The sequence below is a fragment of the Sphaerodactylus townsendi genome, linkage group LG08 (assembly GCF_021028975.2).
Source record: "Sphaerodactylus townsendi isolate TG3544 linkage group LG08, MPM_Stown_v2.3, whole genome shotgun sequence".
NCBI lineage: Eukaryota > Metazoa > Chordata > Lepidosauria > Squamata > Sphaerodactylidae > Sphaerodactylus > Sphaerodactylus townsendi.
Genome location: NC_059432.1, coordinates 60,990,881 through 61,018,643, shown reverse-complemented (window position 1 = coordinate 61,018,643; position 27,763 = coordinate 60,990,881). Strand labels below are relative to the sequence as shown.

Sequence of the window (27,763 nt, the reverse complement as noted above, 5' to 3'; positions counted from 1 at the left end):
TTATGTTGTTGGGTGTACTATGCTTCCCTGACTTAAACTATATGAAAGCATTCACTTAAATTGGAAATGACAAATACCTTTCTCGCCTTTTTCACCTTTTGGACCTCTTGGGCCTTGACGACCTGGTGGCCCAACTCGTCCAATATCACCTGCAAAGCAAAGAAGATAATTTTATCATGACTGCCTAGCCAGTAACTTGAAATTGCTTGTAGAAGGAATAACAGCTGCCTGAAAAATCATGCCTTTGTCCTGCAAAGGGGAGGGAGCCAGGTTGGTCCAAATAATGATTCCATCTCAAACACCATGTCCTGATTCAAAAGAAAGCAGCGTCCCCTGGGATTCCTTGTGACAACTGAAGAAGGCTGCGGGCAATTTTCACATAACACACCACTTAATGGAACTGCTAAAAATATCGCAATCACGTTTAGCAGCTTGAGGAATTTGTGCCAATTGGACCAGCCCCAGGTAGCAATATCTTTGAATGTTATCAGTCCATAAGAAACTAGTTTTACCAATTTTCTTCAAAAGATTAAATCCCCAGCCTCCACTTTATAGTCTACCACATCAACTTTTTTAGCTTTTCATTCAGTTTAGGTCAGGAGGGAAGGATTGTTGGGTATTCATTTCTAGAACATAAGAACATAAGAACTAGCCTGCTGGATCAGACCAGAGTCCATCTAGTCCAGCATTCTGCTACTCGCAGTGGCCCACCAAGTGCCTTTGGGAGTTCACATGTAGGATGTGAAAGCAGTGGCCTTCTGCGGCTGTTGCTCCCGAGCACCTGGACTGTTAAGGCATTTGCAATCTCAGATCAAAGAGGATCAAGATTGGTAGCCATAAATCGACTTCTCCTCCATAAATCTGTCCAAGCCCCTTTTAAAGCTATCCAGGTTAGTGGCCATCACCACCTCCTGTGGCAGCATATTCCAAACACCAATCACACGTTGCGTGAAGAAGTGTTTCCTTTTTATTAGTCCTAATTCTTCCCCCCAGCATTTTCAATGAATGCCCCCTGGTTCTAGTATTGTGAGAAAGAGAGAAAAATTTCTCTCTGTCAACATTTTCTACCCCATGCATAATTTTATAGACTTCAATCATATCCCCCTCAGACATCTCCTCTCCAAACTAAAGAGTCCCAAACGCTGCAGCCTCTCCTCATAAGGAAGGTGCTCCAATCCTTCAATCATCCTCGTTGCCCTTCTCTGCACTTTTTCTATCTCTTCGATATCCTTTTTGAGATGTGGTGACCAGAACTGAACACAGTACTCCAAGTGCGGTCGCACCACTGCTTTATATAAGGGCATGACAATCCTTGCAGTTTTATTATCAACTCCTTTCCTAATTATCCCCAGCATAGAGTTTGCCTTTTTCACAGCTGCCATGCATTGAGTTGACATTCCCATGGAACTATCAACTAAGACGCCCAAATCCCTTTCCTGGTCTGTGACTGATAGCACTGACCCCTGTAGCGTGTATGTGAAGTTTGGATTTTTTTGCCCCTATGTGCATCACTTTACATTTAGCTACATTGAACTGCATTTGCCATTTCTTAGCCCACTCACCTAATTTATTAAGGTCCACTTGGAGCTCTTCGCAATCCTTTGTGGTTCTTACCACCTTACATAATTTGGTATCATCTGCAAACTTGGCCACCACACTACCCACCCCTACTTCCAGGTCATTTATGAATAAGTTAAAGAGCACTGGTCCCAAAACGGATCCTTGGGGGACACACTCCTTACATCTCTCCATTGTGAGAACTTCCCATTTATACCCACCCTTTGTTTCCTGTTCCTCAACCAGTTTTTAATCCATAGGAGGACTTCCCCTCTTATTCCTTCATTGCTCAGTTTTCTCAACAGTCTCTGGTGAGGAACTTTGTCAAAAGCCTTTTGGAAATCCAAGTAGACAATGTCCACTGGTTCCCCCCTTATCCACATGTCTGTTTACACCCTCAAAGAACTCTAGTAAGTTTGTAAGACAGGACTTGCCTCTACAAAAGCCATGCTGACTCTTCCTCAGCAGGTCTTGCTTTTCTACATGTTTAATAATTTTATCTTTAATGATAGATTCTACTAATTTACCAGGAACAGATGTCAAACTGACTGGCCTGTAATTTCCTGGGTCCCCCCCTAGACCCTTTCTTAAAGATTGGTGTGACATTGGCCATCTTCCAGTCTTCAGGGATGGAGCCTGATTTCAGGATAAGTTGCATATTAATGTGAGAACATCAGCAATTTCATGCTTGAGCTCTTTAAGAACTCTTTGGATGAATGCAATCTGGGCCAGGATTTGGTAGCATTTAGTTTATCAATGGCTGCCAGAACTTCTTTCCTTGTCTACCACTATCTTCGCTAGTTCCTGGATTCACCTCCTAAGAAGCTTGGTTCAGGTGCAGGAATTTTCCTCACCTCCTCTTGGGTGAAGACATATGCAAAGAATTCATTCAGCTTCTCTGCAATCTCCCTGCCATCTTTTAGCCCACCTTTTGTTCCTTCATCATCTAACGGGCCTACCGCTTCCCTAGCTGGCTTCCTGCTTTTGATGTACTTGAAGAACTGTTTGTTGCTAGTCTTGATGTTCTGCAGCCATGCGTTCCTCATAATCCTTTTTGCCTCCCTTACAGCTAACTTGCTTCTCTTTTGCCACCATTTGTGTTCCTCTGGTATTCTTCATCAGTTAAGTTGGACTTCCATTTTCTAAAAGACACCTTTTTTTTTCTTAATATTTTACTCAACCTCCTTTTTTAACTATGGTGGCTTTCTTTTGGACTGGGCTGCCTTTCCTAACTCTGGGAACACATTCCAGCTGAGCTTTTAAGACTGTGTTTTTAAATAACCTCCAAGCACCTTGGACATTTTTGACTCTCTTGATTTTCCCTTTCAGCTTCCTGCGCACTATCCCCCTCATCTTTGAGAAATTTCCCTTTCTGAAGGCGAATGTAACTACATTAGTAGTTGTCACTTGTTCGCATGCAGAGATACTGAATCTGACAGCATTGTGGTCGCTGTTCCCTATCAGCTCAACAACACTGACTTCCCGCACCAGGTCCTGGGTCCCACATAGAATTAGATCTAGGATCACCTCTCCCCTGGTTGGTTCTACAACCATCTGCTCTAAGCCACAGTCATTTAGCATATCCAGTGTCTGTGTCTTGGATTCTCTAATCTTAGCAGGTGTGACAACCAAATTCTCACCTTTGGGTCCTGGGAATCCCATCTCTCCTTTCTGTCCAGGAATAGTTCCATAAGCTACAGAAAACAAACAAAATAGCATGTTTATGAGATTTACTACTTACTGCAGCTATTATAATGTTGTAACTTCAAACAAGGATCCTGGTCAATACCCCTGTGATTAGTTCTGTTCTCTAGATCTTTTAAACAAAGTTATTTATTGCATTTAGTTCTGCAAACTAGGAAGGCCCAGGACCCAGACTGAACTATTTCAAAGAATGAACATGGCATCTAAGCAACTGCATCAGCATCTCTCAGAGGGCTAAAAAGCTTTGTTAGTTTATTCACAGCTAGGTTCCTTTCTACCCAAAAAAGCACAGCCTCAAGTGGACATAAGCAATACTGTCCTATAGTAAATGACAACCGGGATACCACTTACTTCTGAAGAAACTCATGAGATCTTCAGTGACATTTCCATAGGATGCAAACACCCTGCTGATGCCAGGAGGCCCTGGAGGCCCAGGTGGTCCTTGCGTAGCATAAGTCATCATATCCTGGAAGAGCCCTCTGTCTGGAACATTTGAACACAAGGTTGAATGGAGCACCATAAATACAAGCATAGGTGATCCCGATCCCCCCCCCCCCCAATTTGAAAGCAAGATTCCATTCTGATTCTTTATAGAATGTGCTCTACAACTGGGAAATTTTCATTTTCTAGAAGGGTCAGTATAGAAAGTTTTTCTTCTTAGCAACTGCAGTTTTCTCCTGTAAGCACAAGTTCAGAGCATCCCCAACATTCTGGAAGAAGGTACAGTTCATAGACGATACATTGCATTTAGCAAGGGCACTAATTCACAGCTAAATCTGATGTAATGTTTGGCATTTATAATATGATTTTTTGAAGTAATCTATTTGGGCACATAAATGTTCTCCCTATTAGAGCAGTCCTAAAGTTAAATGTGCAAAATGACATTTAAAACAAATGCAGAAGAAATCATAAAATTAAGGCTCATTCCGCACACGCAGAATAATGCACTTTCAAGCTGCTTTCAGGGCTCTTTGAAGCTGTGCGGAATGGCAAAAACAGTTGTGAAAGCAGCTTGAAAGTGCATTATTTTGCGTGTGCGGAATGAGCCGTAGTTTAGCCCTTTATATGGGCCCAAAAGTGTGTATTGCAAATATTCAACTTAAATGTTGGGCTATAGAAATCTTTTGCAACTGGACGATCCTGTGGCCTAGACAGTCCAGTTGAAAAATGATTGCTATAGTGTTGTATCCAGCCATCTGCAGCGGCAGCCTGTCTCTGAAACTCTGTGGAATGCTGGTGCTGATGATGCAAGTATAAGACCCACTCCTCTATAACCTTTTGAAGATGGCACTATACAATCCAAGAACTATTGTGCTCTGACTCCTATTTTAGGTAGTATAACATCCCCCTGATTCTTGTTTGGTCTATGGCTGGCCTACAGGTTTAGTCCAACTGCTGAAACTCAAGAACCACAGCTCTTCATTGTAAGTCCCAGTGGTGCTGGGACTTACCCTTCCATATTTACTAAGCATGCAGTGCAATCCTAAGAAATTATGTGAATCTGCTGCTACGTACAGGAATTTAGCTTTCAGCAGGTTTTGGCAAACTTGTCAAAATATGTTTGATATGGACTACTAAAACCTGAACTCTAGACATAGGTATGAACATAGTTATTGCCCACTCCACTGGCAACAGCTCAAGATGTGCAAACTTTCCAAGCACTTCTTCCACATTTAATCTATCGCTCTGCACGCTATGAGAACTCGTTGAAGTCTTTATTTACATTGACTTCAGCTGAAACACAGCTTTGTTGTTGTTCTTCAGGGTTCACGTCCCAAATCAATCACTATTGCCAGAGATTGCAAAGGCTGATTAAAGCATAAGATGAGCATCAAGCTCGTAGAACAAACTAATCAAAAACAGAATTGTTGGTCACTTCTCCATTACCTTCAGTAATTACTCTATACCATCAAAGTCTGAATATTTTTTCTAGAAGTGTCCAGTTCTTAATAAAATAGGTAAAACATGTAGGTTTCTGAGTATGATTATTATTTAGGTATTTATTTTTCCATTGAAAATATAACCTTGAATATTTTAAATAGCATAAGAATAAACTTACTCTGAATGTTTTCATAAACTCGAACTGCCAACTCATTGTAGTCCAATGATCCACCATACGATCTTCCTGTCCCTGTTGATCTCATCTGTGATTCATCTCCATTCAGTGATTCACCATAAGATCCACCTGCTCCAAGTGCACCACTGATTGCTCCATTACTTCCCACTGAACCACCGTATGTCCCTGTGGCATCATAGGATACATCTGAACTCACGGATCTGCCATATGATCCTTCTGAATTTAGAGACCCTCTGTAATATCCAGACATAATGCTTCCATCTCCATGTGGTCCAGGTGGCCCTGGTGGCCCAGGAGGACCTCTGATAAAACCACGTATGTCATCACCTGCAATAAAAAGTGGGTGTTAATAGCACTGCATTACTCATGAAGGACTCTAGCAACAAAGACTGGTAACTCTGTGGGAAAGTGAACAGTCATTAATGGCAGCAGGAATGGATAGGTTATAGGTGAAAATCTGTAATAATATCCAATTGCAGCAAGGATGGATCAGCAGAACTAAGTTCTAAGTGTTGGCCATAGTGCACTCACTGAGGTTTTATCCTGTTCCAACTTGGGTATTGTGGATTACTTAGAAACACTGAACTATGATCAATACATTTGGGTGCTGTGTGGTTTCCGGGCTGTATGGCCGTGTTCTAGCAGCATTCTCTCCTGACATTTCCCCTACATCTGTGGCTGGCATGTTCAGAGGATCTCTTCAGATCCTCTGAACATGCCAGCCACAGATGCAGGCGAAACGTCAGGAGGGAATGCTGCTAGAACACGGCCATACAGCCCGGAAACCACACAGCACCCAAGTGATTCCGGCCGTGAAAGCCTTCAACAACACATATGATCAATACAACTTAGTAATTTTACAATGATCAATACAACTTAGTAATTGTCAGTTCAGTCTCTGACCCCAGAGCTTATTGGCAGAGTATGTACTTTGCATTTCGCCATGCTGGCAGGGGCTGATGGGAATTGCAGTCCATGAACATCTGGAGAGCCGCAGGTTGTAGACCCCTGGACTAGACAGTAGTGGGCTAGATAACTAGTTGTCTTAACACCTTCTAGATGTGCTGCAAAAGATACAAACCCTAAAGGTTGCATACTTGTGAAAATCTGCACCAACATTAAGAACTTCAGAAGAGAGATATTTAGCAGGGGCCAATTTACATGATACAAAGTCATTTTGGCAAGTATGTATGTGCGTGCTCTGTGCAGGGATATAGAGCTCTGTATTCCAGTCTTAACTGGCATGCTGGAGAAGGAGCTTTAGTTCTCCTCCAGCCATTTTCACAAACTGAAATAGCCCCAAGGAGCTGCTGTTTGCTCTGATGGTGAACATGGCTTTGTTACAAGTAAGTGTCCCAACAGAGCAAATAGTAGCTCCCAGAGCCATTTCAGTTTGTGAAAACTGTGCAAGGGGAAAGACTTAAGCCCCTTTTCCACATGCACTACTGTTGTAATTGGAATACATCCCCTGCAAACCTGGAAGGCATGGAACTTTTGGCGTATGTCTTGATCATGAGGACTTTCTATCATGTGAATTGAGCCTGGGAACATGTAGGAAGAGGAGGATGGTTGGCTTGCTCTTGGCTTTGTCTCTCTCAGTCTCCTCCTATTTACTGTAGTCAGCCAGGACAAACAGTCTGCATATGTATGTATCTATCTAGCATATCTTTTATCTTTCCTCCAAGGAGCTCAGGACAGCATTTTTCTATCTGCATTTTATACTCACAACAATGCTGTAAAATAGGCTGACAGTAACTAGCCAAAGTTGCCCAGTGAGCTTCAGGGCAGAGTGGGGATTTAAACGTTGGTCTCTTAAATCCTAGTCTGATGCTCTAATCACTACATTACACTTACTCTTAAGTATCGAGGTCTTCCAGAACAGTAGTTTCCACCCTTTTTCACATGGTGACCCTTAAGCACAAATTTACTTACTGAGGTTTTTTTTTGGCACCCAAGGCAAAATGTGACTTTGTCACCCATTTAGACCAGCACTGCATTTTCTACAGTGCCCAAACATATATTGTTAAGAAAACCACAAGCATGGCATAAAGGGTGCAGCTCCCCCAAGCAATTGGCATTCTATTTTCCCCTCCTTCCAGCTACTATCATATCCCACTCATTATTGCAAAGGGATGTGGAAAGAGAGAATGTGAGATGTGGACAAGGAGGGTGAGGACAGAAAGAATGATGCAAAGGGCAGGAGCAGCCATTAGAGAAGGCTGGCCCATGACCCCTGTTCAGATGCTTTACAACCCACTTTGGGGTCTCAATCCAGAGGCTGGAAAACACTGTTACAGAAGACTGATAATGCAAGGAAGATTGAAATAATTTCCCAGGATTCTCCTTGGAGGCAAACAGCAAACAGGGATTTATCAAAAAAAGAAGAAAAAAAGAGTGGTCTGTTAGATACCTCTGGTATGTATATCATTGTGCAAAAAACAACCAGGTTTAACAGAGCCAAACATTAAACACATCATCCCATACAGTGTACTATGAGTGTAACAATGTTGGCCCTGTAGCAACAGCAATTCATGGTCATGTGCAAGATATTTCCCATAGAAGAGTCAGGGTTTTTTGGAAATATTTGGATGGGGGGCATTTTTAATTGGTGGTGAATGCTCAGTTTTTCTGGTCTTTTGCTCCCCCCCCCCCCAATTAAAGAAGCACAAATTGAAGAAAACAGCTCTTCCTTAATGTGACTTCCAGAGGAAAGAAACCTTATGATTCCTCCTTAAAATAAAACTATAACGAACAATTTCAGTTTTTCAGGGGACTGGGATAACAGCTGGAGTATTTATTTCTCAGCTGCTACAAAGCAGCATGAGATCATTCCTGGGCAGAGAGCCTGGATGAGGCCCAGACTTGGCATTTTGGGAAAAGCAACAGCTGGCTATAACAAACCAAGTGAAAAGGGTCTTACTAGTGAGGTACTGGATCAATTCACTCCTGAACTCGTCAGTCCAGATCTTGTTATCATAGGTCCCAAGGCCAGTTCCTGAAAAGCCTGGGGGTCCTGGGGGTCCTGGTGGCCCAGGGGGTCCAGGAATTGTAGAGTATCCTCCACCTGACAGCAAAAAGAAGAAAAATTTTAAAGGTAAAAAAATTAACCTTTGAAATTGGGGCTATACTTTCTATGCAGACAGAGCAGGTCCAAGCTTAGCATATGCAGCTAAATTATCTTGGGTAAGTGGCATTGATAAAGGCTCCTCTCTGCCCCAGACCTTGGAGAGTTGCTCCCAGTCAGAGTAAACAGCACTGAGCTGGATGGGCCAATAGTGTATAGGGTCTGTCTTAGTGTAAAGATAATAGGGTCTGTCTTAGTGTAAAGATAGCCGTATGTTCAGCAAGGATCTCTCAATGATAATTTTAATTAAAACATAGCCTGCTCTGTTTTAAGCCATCATTCTTTCTTAATATGATTTCCCTGGAATTGAAAGATAGTATATTATTTTGTACTTGCAAAATAGTTGGACAGGGAAAACCAAAATTATAAAACAACGCTCCTTCATATGCTCTAAAATGGGATTAGGGCACTGATAGTTTCACTAGCCCAACAGAATTTTGGGCAGGTGATCCATCATGCTTCATTGCTCCTATCTTCCTTTCCCATCTGGACGCCATAATACTGGGGAACACTGGAATGTCATGTAAGGAAAAGCATGCGGCTACATTTTCTTATTCATTCCTATACAGATTTTTCCTCTGGGTTGGCTTAGGCTACTATTTGACACACTAAATATGGCAGACTCTATTACTGCTTACTTTGCAAGTATGCGAAGATATCCGATGCAGTGAGGGTGGAAAGTCCCGGTGGGCCTGGGGGACCTGGTGGTCCTACAATGCCATTGAACTCTGAGGCTGAAAGAGCAAAGAAAATGAATGAGTGCTTGAAACACTTGCCACTTTCCTCAGTGCCAGCTAAGCAAAGTGCTTCTCTCTCCCGCTGCCAATGCCTGCTAATCTCCATGACATAATCACCATCCTTTACACAAAAGGCTCGCTTGGTTATTTGAGATTATGGACGTGAAGATCAGACAAATGAAAGAAACTGCAAAAATAGTTAGGATAGTCCACCTTGTGGGCCCGGCCTGGATTAAACTATGGCTGTTTGTAGGTGGCTTAAAGCAGCAACAAGGCACAAACGACCTCGCAAGCAGAGATAATGTTTTCTCCTGGGCAGGGATTCCACTGTCCATAGCCATCTGCTTCTAATAGGCTAGGTGAACCTGAATTACATGAAGACCTAAGTACATGCATCTTTACTGGGGTGAGAGAGAGGTGAAGAATGAGACAATGAGCCATTAGTTCTTGCTGGCAGCGTCTGTTTCAGACATCCTCATCTTATGTTGCTTGTCCGTATGTATGACACACAAAGATAGCCTGATAGGATTGCAAGGCATACCTTGGAGCAAAGCTAAGATGTCTCCATATGATGTTCCAGGCAGACCAGGAGGCCCTGCAGGGCCAGGAAGCCCAATACCAATTCCTGAACCTAGAATATTGATAAACAAAAGAGTGTAAGAAAACTGGAAAATGAAATGATTTATAGATTTGAATAAGAAACATGGAAAAGAAGGTTATATGCTGCCCATAATTCAGAGAGTGAGGGATCACATTCTAGATGGAATGTTAACAAAATAACAATTTTGGAAATTTTAATTCTCCTTGAATCAGGTGAAGGATTCTCTGCCTGCAAACTCTGGTCTACTTCCTACTCTGTAGGAAGAATATTTTCACATCTTTTCTTTATGTAAAGAATTGAACCACATTAAAAAATGACAAATCCATTATGAATTTTTAGCCAATGAAAGCCAGGTCTATCATTCTTTTACGGCATATTTTGTTTGGTTACTTTCAGGCTATAAGCCAAGATGGTCTACTGACTACTGACAAGATGATCTACTGAATGATCTCCCTTATTCTGGGAATAGATTTAATTAGTGATCTGAAGTAATAAATTTATCCTTGGGATTAAATGGCTAGTGTGCTCTAACAGCTACAGGATGAGCGGCTGCAGTGAGGAGCAGGGAGGAGACAAGATAAAATATTTTCGGCCTCATTCATGAGGGCAGCTTTGCCCATGAAAGAGATATAAAGGAGCAATTTTGTCCCTTCCCTTCCTATTGCAGCCACCCAACCCACAAAACTATTAGTACATGCAAATCCCTCCACTTCAGGAATAAACTTTCCTGGGATTGAAAAGGGTTCCTGGAAGACAGAAGGACAAAGAGTATCCTATGATTCTCATGCTCACACATAGCAGAATACAACCCTTAGAATTTCTCACATTGCTGCAATACTGCATCACAACCAGTAGATTTATGCTGATGCTGAAGGCGGATTTTCAACGCAACAAGGGCCTGTCAGAGAACACTATAGCCAGATATAGCAAAACTGTGGCAAGTAAAAACACTGGGCAGAATCAGATGGGTGTAGTATAATCCTGGCATGAGTGCAAGTCCCTTACATTTCAGTATTCTGAGCATTTCTGCACCAAGAAGCCAGTTACATCAATGCAACAGTTCACACAATATCAGGTAGTAAACTTTTATGATAGGAATGAAGTGGATGGATAGTTTAGCAAAATGGTCAAGCCACACACAGGATGCTAGCAGACATTTTCGCATAAATCACAGAACAATAGGTTGGCATATTTATAGGGATGATTTTAAGAGTTCTTACTAGTCATGTAGCTGACTACCCGTCTGGTTAGTTCATCATAGTCCAGTGACACAGATACGCCATTTCCTCCCATTCCAGGTGGCCCAGGTGGACCTGGAGGTCCAATTAATAGCTGACGAACATCCTGTCCTTAAAAATATTAGAAAAATCAAACTTTCACATTTCCTGTTTGCTGGTTCTAATCAGAATTAATTAGCAGAAACAGGAAGCTTTTCTAAAATGCAAGGATCCTGTTCTAACCCAATCAATCAACTTTTTACATGCTTTTACATGTGTTTAACTTCTAGCAAGGCTCACTTATATTGACTGTCATGGTAGCATCAAGGAAATTATTTCAGAGAAAATCTCCATTGCATCAAGCAGCTTTTTATCTATCTGGGAGTACTGGAATAGGAAATCGTGAACCACTTTCTAGAAGCCAGCTCATAGTCAGAAATGTTGTGGTGATGGGCATATGGGTATATGGGGCACCGCTGTGGGGGTCAAGGGGTGACATTATAGCCATGTTTAAATATTTGAAGGGATGTCATGTTGAAGATGGAACAAGCTTGTTTTCTGCCGCTCCAGAAACTAGGACAAGGAGTAATAGGTTCAAGGAACAGGAAAAGAGATTCCACCTAAACATTAGGAGGAACTTCCTAACAGTAAGGGCTGTTTGACAGTGGAATACACAGCCTCAGAGTGTGTTGGAGTCTCCTTCTTTGAAGGGTTTTTAAACAGAGACTGGATGGCCATCTGTCAGGAGTGCTTTGATTGTGTATTCATGCATAGCAGGGGGTTGGACTTGATAGCTCTTGTGGTTTCTTCCAAGTCTATGATTCCATGATAGCGGAAATTATTTCTGCATGAAATTACCTAGTGGCTGATTATGCACAAGGCATCTGCTGCGTGATGGGGCAAATGTGCACCGCCGCAAGATTTCTTGTACAGACATATTTCCTCAAGGCCTGCTTTCACTTTCTAGTCTCCCTGTGGCAAGCGAGACCACTCCTAGCACAAATTTAATTTTGCTTTGCAGTCAGAGCAGGCAAATTTGCCAGTGAGCACAGTGAGCACCCAGACCTCTTTCCTCCACCCACAGCCAGCCCGCCTAGTTTCACTCCCCACTCTTTCCACTGGTTTGCACACATCCCCCTCGCCCTCCTCCCTGTTGCCAACTCCTTCCCACCTCTTGAAATGCTTATGTCAATACACTGATAGAAACAATACTAGCAGGGTCTCTTTCTGGTTCCAGCCCACTTCCCCCACTCTGCTTCTACCTTCTCTGATGATTCAGGAAGGCATTTTAAAAACTTTCTTTCAGACAAGCTTCTATTTTAAAAAACAAACCTCTCTTTTTTGCAAAGGAACACAACCAGGGTCTTTTTCTGGCTCCAGCTGACCTGCCCTGCTTTGCTTCTGCCCTTCCCAATGAATGGGGAGGGCTTTTTACAACTTTATTTCAAACAAGACTATTTTAAAACAATTTTCCTGCAGCAGTGGCAGGTAGCCAGAAAAAGAGAGATTTCAGCAGCATGTGGCTTTGCCTCTTTCTTTTTTTTTTTGGGGGGGGGGGGATGATGATGAGAAAGGGGCTACAGTATTGATATAAATACAATGTAAAGGGCTTTAACAAACCCTATATCTTGCAACTATGAGTGTGATAAAAGCTGTGCCTTTAAAAGGAGTTGATGGGTGGAGTTAAGAAAACTAGGAAAAGCTGCAGAGGCCCATTGAGATCAGAAAGCTAGCTTTAGGGCAGGCAGAGAATGGCTCCTGACATGTAAACAAAAAAAACCACAAGGAGACCCCTCTGCAAGCCCACTGTGCACTGAAGAGTCCCTGAAGAGTCCTTAGGTAATTGTCCTATGCATAATGGACCAGCATTGGCCCAGTTTTCACTAAGTAATTTCAAGCACATAAGTTTTTGTTATAATAAATTAAAAACACAACATAATACAGTATAATAAGATACAAGTGCCAAGTATCCCCATGTGCTAAGTATGCTTATGCTGGAAAAATGATCCATGTGCCACGGATGTATCAATCTATCAAACTGTGACAAATAAACATCGCTAGCCTGGTAAATGGGTTTAACCAAGCAACTGGAGCAAACAATTTCTAACATTTCTCCATCATTGGCTGGTAAATGCAGTGCTGGGATAGTGAAGGTAATCAAAATTGCTTTCTGTGGCTGTCAATCATCCTAGCATTTCCTCCTTCACTGACTAGAACCCTGGAAGGTGGGACCAGGCATCCTTCTTACTTAGAAATACTTTAGTAAATGACTCTGTCAACCTATAATTGTATAAATACACATTTCCCTTGTATTTCTTTAAGCATAAAGAATCTTGCATGATGCTAAATCCTTGCAGTCTTTAAACTATCCACTTACTCTGTAGCAGGGCAAGAAGATCATCATAAACTGTTGTTGATGAGGATGAATGGGAAGATGACCAAGAGACGCCTAAAGCTAGAGGAAGAGATATACTCAGTCATGACACACAAGGGCGCAATTAAAAGGATGACTGGTAGAGAAATGTCAAACATGACAAAAGAAGCAACAGGCCAAAAATAATGTGAGCCGTGGAAAGTGTTTAAGTCCAGAATTCTGCTCCAGCATGTCAGAAGAATATCACAGCTCTACCATGGTTTTTTTGAGTGGATTGATATCTTGCCTGTGATACTGAAATGTCTGCTTTGTAAACAGTGATGGGCCTATGTGACCAACTGGAGTTCAATCCAACAATATGATTCCCCAGTGGACAGCATTGGCCCATATCTTCCATTCAGTACTGTAGATTATCTACTAGAAACTTGTGCTTCAAAGCCTTCGGTACATTTGGCCACTGCATCTAGAAAAGGGATCCAAGATCATACTCCAGAAAAGGAAGTTTCAGTCAGGTTCCTTTGTTATTAGCAGAACTGAAGTTCACCTTTGAATTATTGAAACTGCTGTGTTATTCACATTTCCTTAGGACAAAATTTTATGATTTCTGAGGAACTTCTGAATAAATACTCAACAAAATTTAGTCTTAGTGTTATTAGTTGGGTCCAATGTATGTTGCACCTGGTTTTGCCAAACCTTAGCCACATGGAATGGCTCCAATGAAATTGTGAGCTACAGAGTACTCAGAGCTTTTCATACAAAAAGAAGCCTGTTTATATTGAACATGTGTTTTACTTTAATTTTATAAAAAAGCAAGTACAGACCATATTTTATGGAAAAGCAGTACAGAAATGACATGGATTTCAAGAGAATGGGGGAATATGGCAGAGTGAGAAGATCTAATGGAGCCTGATACAACGTCAAGGAATCATCACAGAGAAGGTTCACTAACAGCAAAAGTCTATGTTTGGTACAGAGCCTGGTATATATTCTGGAAATGTTAAGATGTTGCTAATGGCCCAAATCTCAAATAAAAGGACAGAAGATCATGATAAAACCAGAGGTAAAAGCTGATGGAGGCTGTTCTTTAAAAAGTGATATCTCTTATGAACTGGAGAATAAACAATAAATTTAGTTTTCTCTTATGGATGAAGATGAAGACCTAATGGAGAAACAGAAACTTGGTCCATGAAGAGAGAATGCTTACCGGACATGTGGTTCATAACATGACGGGCCAACTTCCCATAGTCCAAAGATTCTTCATCAATGGTAACAACTCCTGGAAGACCTGGAGAACCTGGTGGACCTTGAGGTGCAACCAGATAACGTCCATCACCTAATTAAGTAGAAACACCAAGTTAAATCATTACAGAAATGGGTAAGTGTTATAACATTTTCTTGATTCTTTGGTTGCTCAACTGGAATAATACTGAGAAACCACACACATTCTTGTTAATTTCAAACATCCTTTCATCCTCCAAGAAAAAGGTGTCAACTGGTCTCAGAGCAAGGCATGGACAGAATATTTTGACATCCAGACTCTAAACAATTTAAAAAATTGATGCCTTTGTTTGATTTCATTGATTTTATCTTGATAACAAACTCAGGTCTCCTCATTTCCTAAAGAAGAATCACATACTTATAACAATAAAATATTCTGTTACACACAAACTGTGACAAGAAATCAACATATCTTCAAAGAGAAACTGGAGAGCAATTGCCTGCATTTCAGATGTCCTCCAGCCTCTCCAACTAGTGGACCTCCAGCTACTCTATAGCCTCCTTGCTACCAGAGGCATAGCTCCAAGGAGGCAGGATGGGGGTGCACGACGAACCAGGTGCACGCCCTGTGTGGGTGTGGCAGGGGTGTTTTGGGGTGGGGGTGGAGGATGCTTTTCCCCCTTGCTATGCCTTTGCTTGCTACTAAGAGGGCTCAGGAGTGAGCTGTGGTCTGGAACATGTGAAAGGTAAGCCAAGAGCCAGCATCTGTATGATACAGAATAAGAATGTAGAAGAAGGTAGTGGGATTTTTATCTATGCCATTTCAGTCAGAGGTGATGGTCATTTTTAAAAATATACCTCTCCATTAAAAAAACTTTTTGCATGTAAAAAATTAGCAGACCATTGAGAAAAATTTAGTACAGCTTCTTCCTGAAGTGACAATTTACCACATACTGGATACTTTTTCCGTAGAGGAAGTTATGTGACATACAAACACCCTTTCCTGCACACACACCCCAGAATTCAACCAGCTCTTAAGCACTCTTAAGATCAGCTCTTAAGCACTCCCATGGCACATAAGCTCCAGACTGACCTATATTCTCTTGGTTACCTCAAGAGGCATTTGCAGTGAACAGCCCATAATAGTAGCATCAGCAGAAAAGGCACAAAACAACATGGCCTTGTGAAAGTTAGATAAAAATCTTGTGGTTACTTACTTTGTAAGTACTCAGCAACGTACTGTTGGATTTCACGCACTGAACCAACTCCTAGGCCAGGTTGTCCAGGAGGGCCTGGTGGACCTGGAGGACCCTGAGAAACTCTTGATCCAGCTACAGGAGTAATTTTAAAAATCAGTAACAGATTCTGACCTGTGCATTGAAAGCCCATCCTGTGGACTCTTATGGCAAAGCTGCCCAGTGCAAACAAAATATACTTCCATACCCCGTGTTTGCCTTGTTAGAGTCATGAGTGTATGTGTATGAGGGTTTGTACTGATGAGAGGAAGAATATGTAATTTTTCCTGAATCTGCCAATTCTTCCCTTTCACTGTCATTCTGGCATTCTTTGTTTCACTGCTTTCCCCACCCCCAGCCATGTTCAGAGGTCAGAAGAACCCTCATTGTGGAGGAAAATGACTGGGTGTGGGGCAGCCACTGCAGATTTGTGGGGTAGAATCAGTTCCACAAGAATGGTTAAACATTCCTGTCCACCTATTGACTCCATCTGCAAATGCTTCCCCACCTCTGCAATTCATGTTAACAGACAGACAACATGTCTGGGAAGCACATGTTAGTATAATGATGTATAGCTATGTCCACAGATGGTTGTTTATTTGTCATCCACACAGTGATCTAAGCTTTGATGTTGCATGATTGGTGTTAGATTAATTGAGGCCCTCACCAAGCATATAGTCCAAAGCAGCACTGCACCAAATTTTCTGACCATTTTATTTTCAAAGATAAGAACAGAGACTACAAGGATATACTACAAATGTAAAGGCTATTACAGCTATACTAATAACTGTAGTTAAGTCCTAGCATGTTTAGCATCAGTATTTTATGCATCCGCAGACACAAATGTTGAAAGGTATGAAAGACAGAGAAGTGAGCATCCTTAACGGCCCTACGCTTTCATTTTTAGCTTTTTGGCATTATGATTTAATAGATTCCAATAAAGCAAATAGCATCTGATGACATCTGCACTCCAACTATATTACCATCTCTTGCCAAGAATTTCCTGGAGATCTGGGGATAGAGTCTCAGGGAATATAGTCCCATGGAGTACAATACTAAAGTCAGTACTAAAGTCCTGTACCAAGAGGAGGCACGAGGAGGCACGAGACCCAGGCACCACTCACCTGGGTCACGTGGAGGTACCATTGTCCACCTATTAGTGCCACTCACTGTCTGCCTGTCTCCGCTTGCCCACTGTGCTTGACGCTTGTTCACCTACCCCACTCACTTGCCTGCCTACCCTGTTCATCACTCTCTTCCACACCCCTCTTGCCTGCCCAACATGCCACTCACTCACTCACTCACTCACTCACTCACTCACTCACTCACTCACTCACTCACTCACTCACTCACTCACTCACTCACTCACTCACTCACTCACTCACTCACTCACTCACTCACTCACTCACTCACTCACTCACTCACTCACTCACTCACCATACTCATGCACTAGCCCTGCTTGTCTATCCCAGTTGCTACTAGTTTGCCCACCCCACTCAATCTTGGTCTCCCAGATCCTAGCCCAACTCTGTAACCACTACATCACTGACCGTCTGCTCCTTAAGCAAAAAGCTCTTATGCTACTTTCTCATGAAGGGGTCTCATAATATTGCAGTGTGGTTTTAATATTTGAGAAGCTCTGATGGTTGCATATTATACAAACTTATACATTATGTAAATCCAGTGTTCTAAATAAGCATCCTTTTATACAGATTCCCTTACCTCCTCCAGGGATGCCAGGGGCTCCTGGAACTCCTGCATCACCTAAAGGAAAGAAGAAAAATGTTTTACTAAATCCTGTTGGACATCTAAGACCATCTTTCTAATTAGGGTCTTGTGGAAGATGAAAATCCACACAGGTGTTTCGCAAGACAGTAAGACCTATTTTACTCTTGTTGGGTATGATAAAGGGAGTAAAATCATTTTCTGAAAGGACCGATCTTAATTATGTATATTGCTTTAAAATTATTTAATTCCCATCTATTGAGGAGAACTACTGTTAGATACATAAGAAAGCAGAGTGGCAAGTTCCAGCACAGCACAGAATACCTCACACCACACACAACCTTGCTCAGCAGTCCAAGTCACAAAATGGTGCTCTGTGGGAGAAGGAACTATTCCTCACAAACCTTTGGGGCCAGGTGGGCCAGGAGGTCCTTGGATGGCAACTCCAGCACCTGCTGACAGAGAACACAAAGAAAAGGAATCATGGGGAGGGAAATAAAACTTTCCCATACATGAGTGTATCAATGCGTATCTAAGATATTTTATTATAAGGTTTAAAACATGTAAAATGTATACTAACAAACACATTTGAAAACAAACACATCATACAGGCATCAGTGAGCTTGGAAGGGCTAGTTCTTCCTGACAAATGGACTTCTGGTTACAATCTTGGATTTGCCAACGCACATTGTAAGAAGTGGAACTAAAGCCCTAAGTAAGTGTGTGTAGACTCACCATATGAAGAAGCTCCTGGAAGACCAGGCTGCCCTGGTTCACCTGTGAGGAAGACAACAAGTTGAACAACCTGGCTGATTCCCACAGTAAATCTCTGATCCTCATTGAAAGAAAAAACGGTAATGGTTACCTGTAAATCCTTGTAGGCCTGGCAACCCTGCAAACAGTGAGTCAGTTAAATCTCAGGTGGTTGTTGGAATTGGCCTATCAGAATGTGCTACAATCAACAACAGTATGAGCAGATATCCTATCAATTGTTGTCCCCAACCTTTTCCACATAGGTACCAGATAAATACAATGGGATGGAAACTTCTTCTACTGCATGCAGTCAGTTCAACATCCACTGTGATTAAACAGTATTTTACATTAGCATTGCATAAGCACATTCAGGGCCAGCCCATTAAATTATCTTGTTTGATCAACTATAGCCTCTCCAGTCTTAGCAGCAAGAGACAGGCTCCAGTTTTTTGGTCAGAAGGAAGGAAAGAACAAAGCCTCCATTCCAGCAGAAGAGTGAATGAACTCCTTCGCATTCTGCAAACTATGTCAGGCCCACAGAGTAATGATCAAAAAGCAGGATTTATTTAGCCACCTATCGAATACATTCCCAAAATTGAAATGGGTTCCAAAAAGAGACATGTAAAATCATCCTGAGAACTGCCATTCTGGCCATCACTTTGTAAAGAACAGGTTGCTACAAAATCAGGTTAAAGAGAACACTTGTTTCCCCTTCTGTATTATTATTCAGAACACAGCAAATCCTGTCACCTGCCTCTTTCTAAAGCCTCCTGCACAAAGTGATAGGGTTTTGTTTTTATTTTTTTTAATTATGCTTTTGATTCTGAAATAATTATTTATTGTACTTTTCTTCTACTTTGGGATTACAACTGCCTTGTCAACTGATCAGATTCTTAGCTTCAGGTGCTCCCAGACAATTAAGCAGAAGGGATTCCAAGATACTCACCTTGTTCTCCTTTTGGCCCTGGGGGGCCAGGTGGACCTGGTGGGCCAGCAAAGAAATTTTCTAGTTTGAAAAAGAGAGCTAATCAGATAAAATTATACATACAGGAACAATATCCTGGCTCCTTATCAACACATTTAGCTTTGCTTGAAGTATTTGCTTCAGCTATTTGATTATTATCTCCTCATATTTTCAAATGCTAGTGCAAAATTGGAACACAAACTTAGCAAGCTAAATAGAGCACCTACCATTTGTGGGCACAAAGGATCCTGGTGGGCCTCGAGGTCCTGGTTCTCCTAAGGGCCATTAACAGGTTAGAATAAAGAACTGGTGATCCATCCCAGGCACATAACATTCTTTTGAAGGAATTATGATATATGGAGACTCAGGCCTGTTATGCATTCATGGTCTGCCCTGCAGCGAGCATACATTCCCTTCAGGGCAGAGATTTCCTTACAGACCCCTTTCCCCCTCCTCCTGCAATCACCATGCCACAGATCCAATTATGCCCATAGTTTCCAAGAGTAGGGAAACTGTAAATATCTCCCTGCGTGCACAGGGAGAATGAACGAATCTAGTGTTGGGTTTTCTGCTCCTCCCTGCCTTCCCCCACCCACACAGAAGCAATTTCACCCACTCCCAGGCAGGCACTTTTGGGGAACAATAGGACTCCTTTATTTTTTCCCCTGGCACTAATGTTCTACCACAAGGGCAACAGGACATTACAACAGCCCCCCCCCCCCATTTTTTTTAATGACAAAAGAGGCGACAATAAAATCAGCAACTTGCTATAGTCCTTAAGTGGGGTTCTCAAGGACTGGTATTGGGACTGTAAATTGACAGTAGGATAGCCAACCTCCTGCTAGAGAAAATGGCAGCTTGGGAGGGCGGATTCCATAGCATTAAACCCTACTGAGGTCCTTTCACTTCTTAAACCCTGCCTTCCCCAGGCTACCCTCCCAAATCTCCAGGAATTTCCCAATCTGTAATTGGCAACCCTAGTTGACTAGAAGAAAGGAAAAGGAAGGAAGATAAAGAAATAAAACGATTGTTTAAATAAAAAGGGAAGATAGCAATGAATTCTTTGCATTGCTTTTCATTGTGGAAAATGTCGGGCACACATCTACACCAGAGACTTGGGAAAACATACTGGGTCATATTTCTCTAAAACAATAGAGCAGTTTAGACAACTCTCCTAAAAAGTGAGCTCTGAAGTGACATAAAAGCTTTACCTGATGGACCAGGGGGTCCCGGAATAGAAATTCCTGAAAATTGAAAGAATGATATTACCTGACTGAGTAGACCCTTGCTCTTCCTTTCCAAAAAGGTCTCTGCCCCATTAAGTTATACTTATTTAGCTGATCCCATACAACCAATGTATTTGCATGGTTTAAAAATGTTTCTACTTGATTAGATCACATTCCTAAACGAATATTGCCTTTATAGTAAAACTGATCTCCGAAGAGCTACAAAATCTAGATTAAACTGAAAAGCAATAGAGAGGTAACTAGTCAGAAAACTATTGTTTTTATTTTGCCAAAAACATCAAGCTAGCAGGTGTTTACCTTTGATACCCAATATGAGAAGCAGTTTTATATGCTCCCTTTCCTAACAGCCCAATGCAGCTCTCATCATCATTTTACAAGGCAAAATACAGGAAGACTTAAAGCATTCTACAGACTGCTTACAGTATATATTTCTCACATCTAATATTTTTGATTTATATGATTTTGTATGTTAAGTTCTACCTGGTGGGCCTGGGGGTCCAGGAGGTCCAGGTGGTCCAGGTCTTTGTGGCATCTCTGGCAAAGATAAACAGAGAGTAGAAATTGAAATATTGTTATTTGAAATTTATGGGGCATAACTGGAGCAAGGGATGGTTTATAGAAAACTCATGGGTTAAAGGGAGCCCAGGTAAAGACCGTTTTCAGAAGTAATGCTTAAATAATTTCCTGTACCTCTAAACCAAAGGAAAAAGCAACAAGAAAGTGCACTTTTGTTCTTTCTTTATGTGTACACCATATTAACAGTCACAAGTGGTGCAATCTACAATATTGTAGCATCACATGAAAACACCTGGAGAAATTAATCTGAAATGCTGAAGTAAAGCTTGCCACAGGAAGAGAATGGTGGAGAATGGGAAAATGCAGGAAGCAAGGAGGAAAAACTTTGGTAGGATAGTGAGTTGGAAGAATGTAAGAGACTATGAAAGAAGTACAAATAAGTGCTAAAAAAGAATCACAGTTTAATTCAATTCTAGCTGCATTTTAAAGATATATGACTGGAAACTTACAGTGTAATCCCAAGAGCGCTTTCCTGGGCATAAGCTCAACTGAATAGACCTGAATTGGATTCTTGAGTAAACAAGTTTAGAACTGCTCTCTTAATCTATATCTACCAGTCCTGGTATGACTGTTGTGCCCATATTTTAAAGTTAGAAAGTTAGAGTTAGAAAGCTAAAAGTGAAAGTGTTGATGATCCTAAAATATTTCTTAATTTAGAGCCCAGAATTTCTCCAAATTGGAAGGGAGGGAATCTCCAAAGACAGAGCTGTTGTCACAGTCAGCCTGCTGATATCTCTTCAGAGGTCTCAGAAGGATGACCCGTGAATGTTGGGTAGTACCCAGGATAAACAAATTACACTGTTCAATATCTGAATTTTTTTCAATTAGAATAGAATAGAATAGAATCTTTATTGGCCAAGTGTGATTGGACACACAAGGAATTTGTCTCCGGTGCATATGCTCTCAGTGTACATAAAAGAAAATACATTTGTCAAGAATCATAAGGTACAGCACTTAATGATTGTCATATAGGTCTAGTAAGCAATCAGGAAACAATCAATAGTAATAAAAACATAAAATGTAAAATCATAAAATAAAATGAAATGTCAGCACAGGCTATAGTCATACAGTCATAATTGGGAGGAGATGGGTAATAGGAATGATGAAAAAAGTAGTGCAGTAATTATATAATAAATATATAATAAATAGTTTGACATTATCGAGGGAATTATTTGTTTAACAGAGTGATGGCATTCGGGAAAAAACTGTTCTTATGTCTAGTTGTCTTGGTGTGCAGTGCTCTGTAGCGACGTTTAGAGGGTAAGAGTTGAAACAGTTTATGTCCAGGATGCGAGGGGTCAGTAAATATTTTCACAGCCCTTTTTTTGACCCGTGCAGTATACAGGTCCTCAATGGAAGGCAGGTTAGCAGCAATTGTTTTTTCTGCAGTTCTGATTATTCTCTGAAGTCTGTGTCGATCTTGTTGGGTTGCAGAACCAAACCACACAGTTATAGAGGTACAGTTATCAATTGGGCGCTGAGAATTGGATAATGATAACAGTGGAAAAATCTGGCTATCAGCTGTTAAAGCATTCTGTGAACCATGTTTAATATTTCAAAGGCCTACTTGGTCACTGCCAAGAGTATTATAGTTGTAATCACAAACATAGACAAATGTCCATCCTACCTTGAGCAGCTGAAGAAACAGCTTCACGTCTCATTTCCACAACAGTGCTTTCACCTGGTGGTCCTCTCTCACCACGAGGGCCTGTTTGGGAAGACAAGATTGCCCGACTAACTATCATGGCCACAAATACAACACTCTGGAGAAATCTTATGGAATTAGTTATGGAATTAGTAGAAACTATAGATGTTGGGCTCTAGTTTCCATGTAATACCAGAACTGGTCATGGCACCAAACTTCCAGAACTTTCTCCCAAGGGAGATCCAGCTGTCCCCTTCTGTTGCTGTCTTATACCAGAAGGTAAAAATGTTTTTCATTCATTTGACATTCCCTCAATTATCTCACCTTCCTAATCAACGTTTTTATGTTTTGTATGCATTTTAGTTCTATTTTGTATGCTTTAAAACTCTTTTTAATTGTTTAATTGATACGTGTTTGGGAGGGCTGTTGATTTTAATAATTTTAAAACATAATTTTACAACATGTGTTTTACATTGTTAGCTTCCTTGGTGATGCTTGTAAGGGCAGAAAGCTGATATACAAATTCTGTAAATGGCTTCTGTCCTGGGTACTTGAGAGAGAGCATCAGCCCAGATATTCCTGCTCAGGCACAGAGGTCTAAGGGGGAGGGCAGCTTGGAGGACCTTCTCAATAGTGGCCCCTGCACTGTAGAATGCTCTTTCACCAGAAGCCTGCCAGACATCTACTCTCCTGGAGTTCCAGCACCTGGTGACAACAACCTCTTCACCAGGGCATTTTGCTGGTCCCTCCCCCCTGGGATAGGGCAGGTCACAAAGATAGGACAGGTCACACTTGCCCCTCTTTCTGGGGGGTTGGGGTGGGAGTTTCAGAGTTTAGAATTTTTTTATTATATGAGATTTTATTATGATTTTTATTGTAACCTGCTCTGAGACTGTAGTAAAGGGCATAAACAAACAAACAAACAAATAAATAATGTAAAATGAAATGAAATAATATAAGGCCAAGAATTACTTCTTATCACAATCAGGATAAACTATATAGGATCTGAATTGGTCCCCAGTCCATATCTCTCATGCTACACTGGTGATCTTCCATCCATCCTAAGAAATATGGTGGGGCTGAAAAATTAGGATTAGATTGGCTAATACAGAGCCAAGGGAACAAACAATAATGGAAGGAGATGTCAGGTAATGAAGAGGGAGGCAGGGATGAAAAATGAAGCAGAAGGCTAAGATTATGTACATTACCTTGAGCTCCAGGAAGACCAGCTGGACCTACAGGACCTGAATTTAAATGATAAAGTAATAAATAATTGGATCATAATTTTCTCCAGGTCTCAAGAAAAAAAGCTGAACATACTAGAAAATGTGCTTGTCTGCAAGGATGAATGACACTTCAGCGCATACCAATAGCTATTGACATGATGCTTCACTGCCCTCAGGATGCAAGTGAAGAATTTGTGCTCTCTACTTTTCACTGTTCTCTTTGTCCTTCTTTTGCCTGACCAGGCTTTCCCAAGTCTCTGTTTTGATAGATTAACCCCCCTTTTATATACTAATAGTCCCATAATCCCCATTAACAAGAAGAGAAACCTTGAAGAATCTAAATGAAAAAGGTGCTGGTATGTGCAGATAGTTCAGGAACATTTACATAACTGAAAAATATAGGATAAGAGGGCAAAGTGTTCATTTAATTCTTTTCTAGAAAGAGCTCCTTCCAGGGACGTAGGTATAGATTTTTTATGGGGGGGGGTTGGGGGGGCCACACCCCCACCCACCCCTAGGGCATGGCCGCACCTCCCCAAGCCCCTCCCCTGGCCTAGCACTTATAAAAGCAGCTCTCTGAGGCCGGGGATGGCAGACTCCCATGCCCTGCCCTGCCCCGTCCCGCCCTGCCTTGCCCCCCACCAGCTGGGCTCCCAGCCAGCAGCCGGCAGTTCCTTCTGCCCTCCCCTCTGGGCAGAGGCATAGAGGGAAACTGGAGCCCGGTGCAAAATCTGAATGTCCCCGCCCCCGGGCAGCCGCTGTGATGCTGGAACCCACCCCCAAACAGCATCACTTTCAATGGTGTTTAAACTAGAGAGCCCAAATTCTCCTTTTAAATCCACCTTAAAGGGAGAATCTGGGGTCCCTAGTTAAACAACATTGAAAGTGATGCTGTCTTGGGGTGGATTATCCCCCACCCTGAAACAGCATCACTTTCAATGTGGCGAAGTGGTTAAGAGCAGGTGCATTCTAATCTGGAGGAACCGGGTTTGATTCCCTGCTCTGCCACTTGAGGTGTGGAGGCTTATCTGTGGAATTCAGATTAGCCTGTGCACTCTCACACATGCCAGCTGGGTGATCTTGGGCTAGTCACAGCTTTTTGGAGCTCTCTCAGCTCCACCCACCTCACAGGGTGTTTGTTGTGAGGGAGGAAGGGCAAGGAGATTGTAAGCTCCTTTGAGTCTCCTACAGGAGAGAAAGGGGGGATATAAATCCAAACTCTTCTTCTTCTTCTAAACTGAGGACTTCAGATTCTCCCTTTAAATCCATGCCGAAGGGGGTGGATTTAAAAGGAGAATCTGGGGAAATTTGGGGGGTGCCTGCTGTCAGGGGTGTAATTGTTAAGCTAGAAGCACCAAACTTTCAGGGTATCTTTAGGAGTCTCTCCTAATGATAGCACCCAGGTTTGGTGAAGTTTGGTTCAGGGGGTCCAAAGTTATGGACCCTCAAAGGTGTAGCCCCATCTCCTATTAGCTCCCATTGGAAACAATGGGGGATGGGAGAGTAAGAGGCTCTCCTGATGATACTTCCCAGGTTTGGTGAAGTTTGGTTCAGGGTGTCCAAAGTTATGGACCCTCAAAGGTGTAACCCCCATCTTCTATTAGCTTTCACTGGAAACAATGGAGGCTGGGGGCACCCCCTTTGGGAAGTTTGGTTCAGGGTGTCCAAAGTTATGGACCCTCAAAGGTGTAACCCCCATCTTCTATTAGCTTTCACTGGAAACAATGGAGGCTGGGGGCACCTCCTTTGGGAGTCCATAACTTTGGACCCCCTGAACCAAACCTCACCAAACCTGGGTAGTATCATCAGGAGAGTCCCCCAAACAATCCCTGAAATCTTGGTGCTGCTAGCCCAAACAATGCGTCCCCTGCAGGCCAAAAACCAAAAAAACACTAAAAATGTTTTTAAAACCCACAAACAGAGGGGCGGAGCTTTGGACATGAATGGGGGGGTTGAACCTGAGGAAACCCCCCCTTTATCTATGTCCTTGGCTCCTTCCATCCACAATGCTGAGCTAGTTGCTGCACGCATGGCATTATACACTTGTGCATGTCATCCGATGAGAAAACTGAATGTCTATTTTATAGTGACAATAAATAGGCAAGAAATGTGACCAAAGTCCTTCCTAGCATTATTACTGAAATACTTTTAGAAAATGCTACTAAAACATTCTGCTTCCAATTTTATGTGATTTATAACTGAGCATGCAAAGCATACATTTTGTTCCATAGCATATCGGAAAGTACGGTCTTGACTCAAAGAGCTAAGAACACAGGGTGAAGGCAATTATTGCAATTTTAAAACACCATCATTGAATATTAGAGAAAAAAACTCAGTGGCACTTAATATAATGAGGTTGTACCTGGGACACCAGGTGGACCTGGAGGCCCAACACCCCCTGATGGGCCTGGAGGTCCTGGAAGAGCAACAGTTGACGCTCCATCTGAAAACACAAACCATGAGAAATTAAACCAGAGAAGCTGAAATTATTGTATCAGGCAATATGAAAGCCACCATTAATGAGACTCTTTCTGCTCCTGGTTTGATACATACCTGTGCTAGTAACCCGGCCTGGAGCTCCAGGTTCACCTGTGAAAACAGGTAAAAAGGGAAAAGTGGAGGTTACCAGAGCTTCAGTTAACAGATGGGTCAATTGTGGACAATGTTTGTCCTTTCATTGGACATCTGTGCCATTCAGTTTCTTTGTTTTAATGATTGTTATGATAGCATAACTGGAGATGGCAACATTGAGAGATTTCTGACTTCTGTATACAACAGGATGCATACAATGATGCAGATAGCAGAAGCCCTCTGCATAAATCTCATAATAGTCCATTCACATGCTCTCCTCCACTTTTTTTTGGTGATGAATCCACCAGATTGAACCTAATTTATTTATATATTTTATCTATGAACCATCTACAAACCAAAACCAAAATACTTTGAAAATGCTATAAACATTATTGACACACACCTTTAGACCCTGGACGGCCTGGACTGCCTGGGAGCCCTAGAAAGAATGAAAATGGTAGTTTGGAATTACCATAATGCTGTAGATCATAGTAAGTAATGTTCATCATAGTGTTATAGAGCTGGATGGCAGAGGGTTATGCATTCCACCATCCGTTACCTCTTGCTTTGGTCTTCTGGAAAGGACCAACAACTAGGATTCCCAACTGCGGCTGCCTGGTTATTGCCCACCAATTGCTTCTACTGCCTGCTGACTCTCAGCTAGTTGGTAAGTGGAAGAAGGCCAGGGGAAGGGAGGGAGAATGATTGGCATCATATATGCACCTATTCAAGATTTCCACAAACCCACCTCGCTTTGCTGTTAATTAAGTAATTAGTTTAGTTGAATACTATCTTGCCCATCAAATAGATATCAGGGGGTTTACAACAATCTAAAAATGCTTTCCATGTTCCAATAAAAACAGCATCATATACAGATAAACATTCCTAAAAACATACTTAAAACTAAAACATACCTAAAATATATTTAAATAAAACATACCTAAGACAAAAAACATATCTAAAAAACATACTTAAAACATACCCACCTCCTCCCTAACCCCCCCAGGTATAGGACAAGGACAAGTTCCAGAAAAGCCTAGTGGACTGGAGGTAAATGGCATCAGTCATTCTAATGTTTGGTCTTAAACAGTTGCCGAAATGTGTATATAGTGTTGGTGCCTATCAGACCTCCAGTAGAAGGGCATTCCACAAATTGAGGGCTATTACAGAGAAGGTCCTCCATGCAGCCCCCACCTCTTCATCTCAGAGGAG

The 27,763-nt window shown here is 41.9% G+C and overlaps 1 protein-coding gene across 5 annotated transcripts in view; it reads right to left on the bottom strand.

The window, feature by feature from the left end:
• COL17A1 (collagen type XVII alpha 1 chain) overlaps positions 1-27,763 on the bottom strand; it is a 94,207-nt gene that overhangs the window by 3,465 nt on the left and 62,979 nt on the right. For 4 of the 5 annotated variants that reach the window (XM_048505954.1, XM_048505956.1, XM_048505958.1 and 1 more), the window contains 24 exons: positions 26,955-26,990; positions 26,534-26,569; positions 26,343-26,423; positions 23,963-23,998; positions 22,737-22,817; positions 21,014-21,067; positions 20,498-20,530; positions 19,514-19,561; positions 19,269-19,328; positions 18,435-18,461; positions 18,305-18,346; positions 17,974-18,024; positions 17,567-17,608; positions 15,827-15,940; positions 14,596-14,724; positions 13,395-13,472; positions 11,021-11,149; positions 9,741-9,830; positions 9,101-9,196; positions 8,259-8,402; positions 5,321-5,665; positions 3,613-3,744; positions 3,198-3,251; positions 78-149 (listed from right to left, as the gene is read on the bottom strand). In XM_048505954.1, the coding sequence (XP_048361911.1) occupies positions 78-149; positions 3,198-3,251; positions 3,613-3,744; positions 5,321-5,665; positions 8,259-8,402; positions 9,101-9,196; positions 9,741-9,830; positions 11,021-11,149; positions 13,395-13,472; positions 14,596-14,724; positions 15,827-15,940; positions 17,567-17,608; positions 17,974-18,024; positions 18,305-18,346; positions 18,435-18,461; positions 19,269-19,328; positions 19,514-19,561; positions 20,498-20,530; positions 21,014-21,067; positions 22,737-22,817; positions 23,963-23,998; positions 26,343-26,423; positions 26,534-26,569; positions 26,955-26,990 (2,010 nt within the window). The remainder of the gene's footprint in view (positions 1-77; positions 150-3,197; positions 3,252-3,612; positions 3,745-5,320; positions 5,666-8,258; positions 8,403-9,100; positions 9,197-9,740; positions 9,831-11,020; positions 11,150-13,394; positions 13,473-14,595; positions 14,725-15,826; positions 15,941-17,566; positions 17,609-17,973; positions 18,025-18,304; positions 18,347-18,434; positions 18,462-19,268; positions 19,329-19,513; positions 19,562-20,497; positions 20,531-21,013; positions 21,068-22,736; positions 22,818-23,962; positions 23,999-26,342; positions 26,424-26,533; positions 26,570-26,954; positions 26,991-27,763) is intronic. The other variant, XM_048505957.1, reaches the window with a different exon arrangement.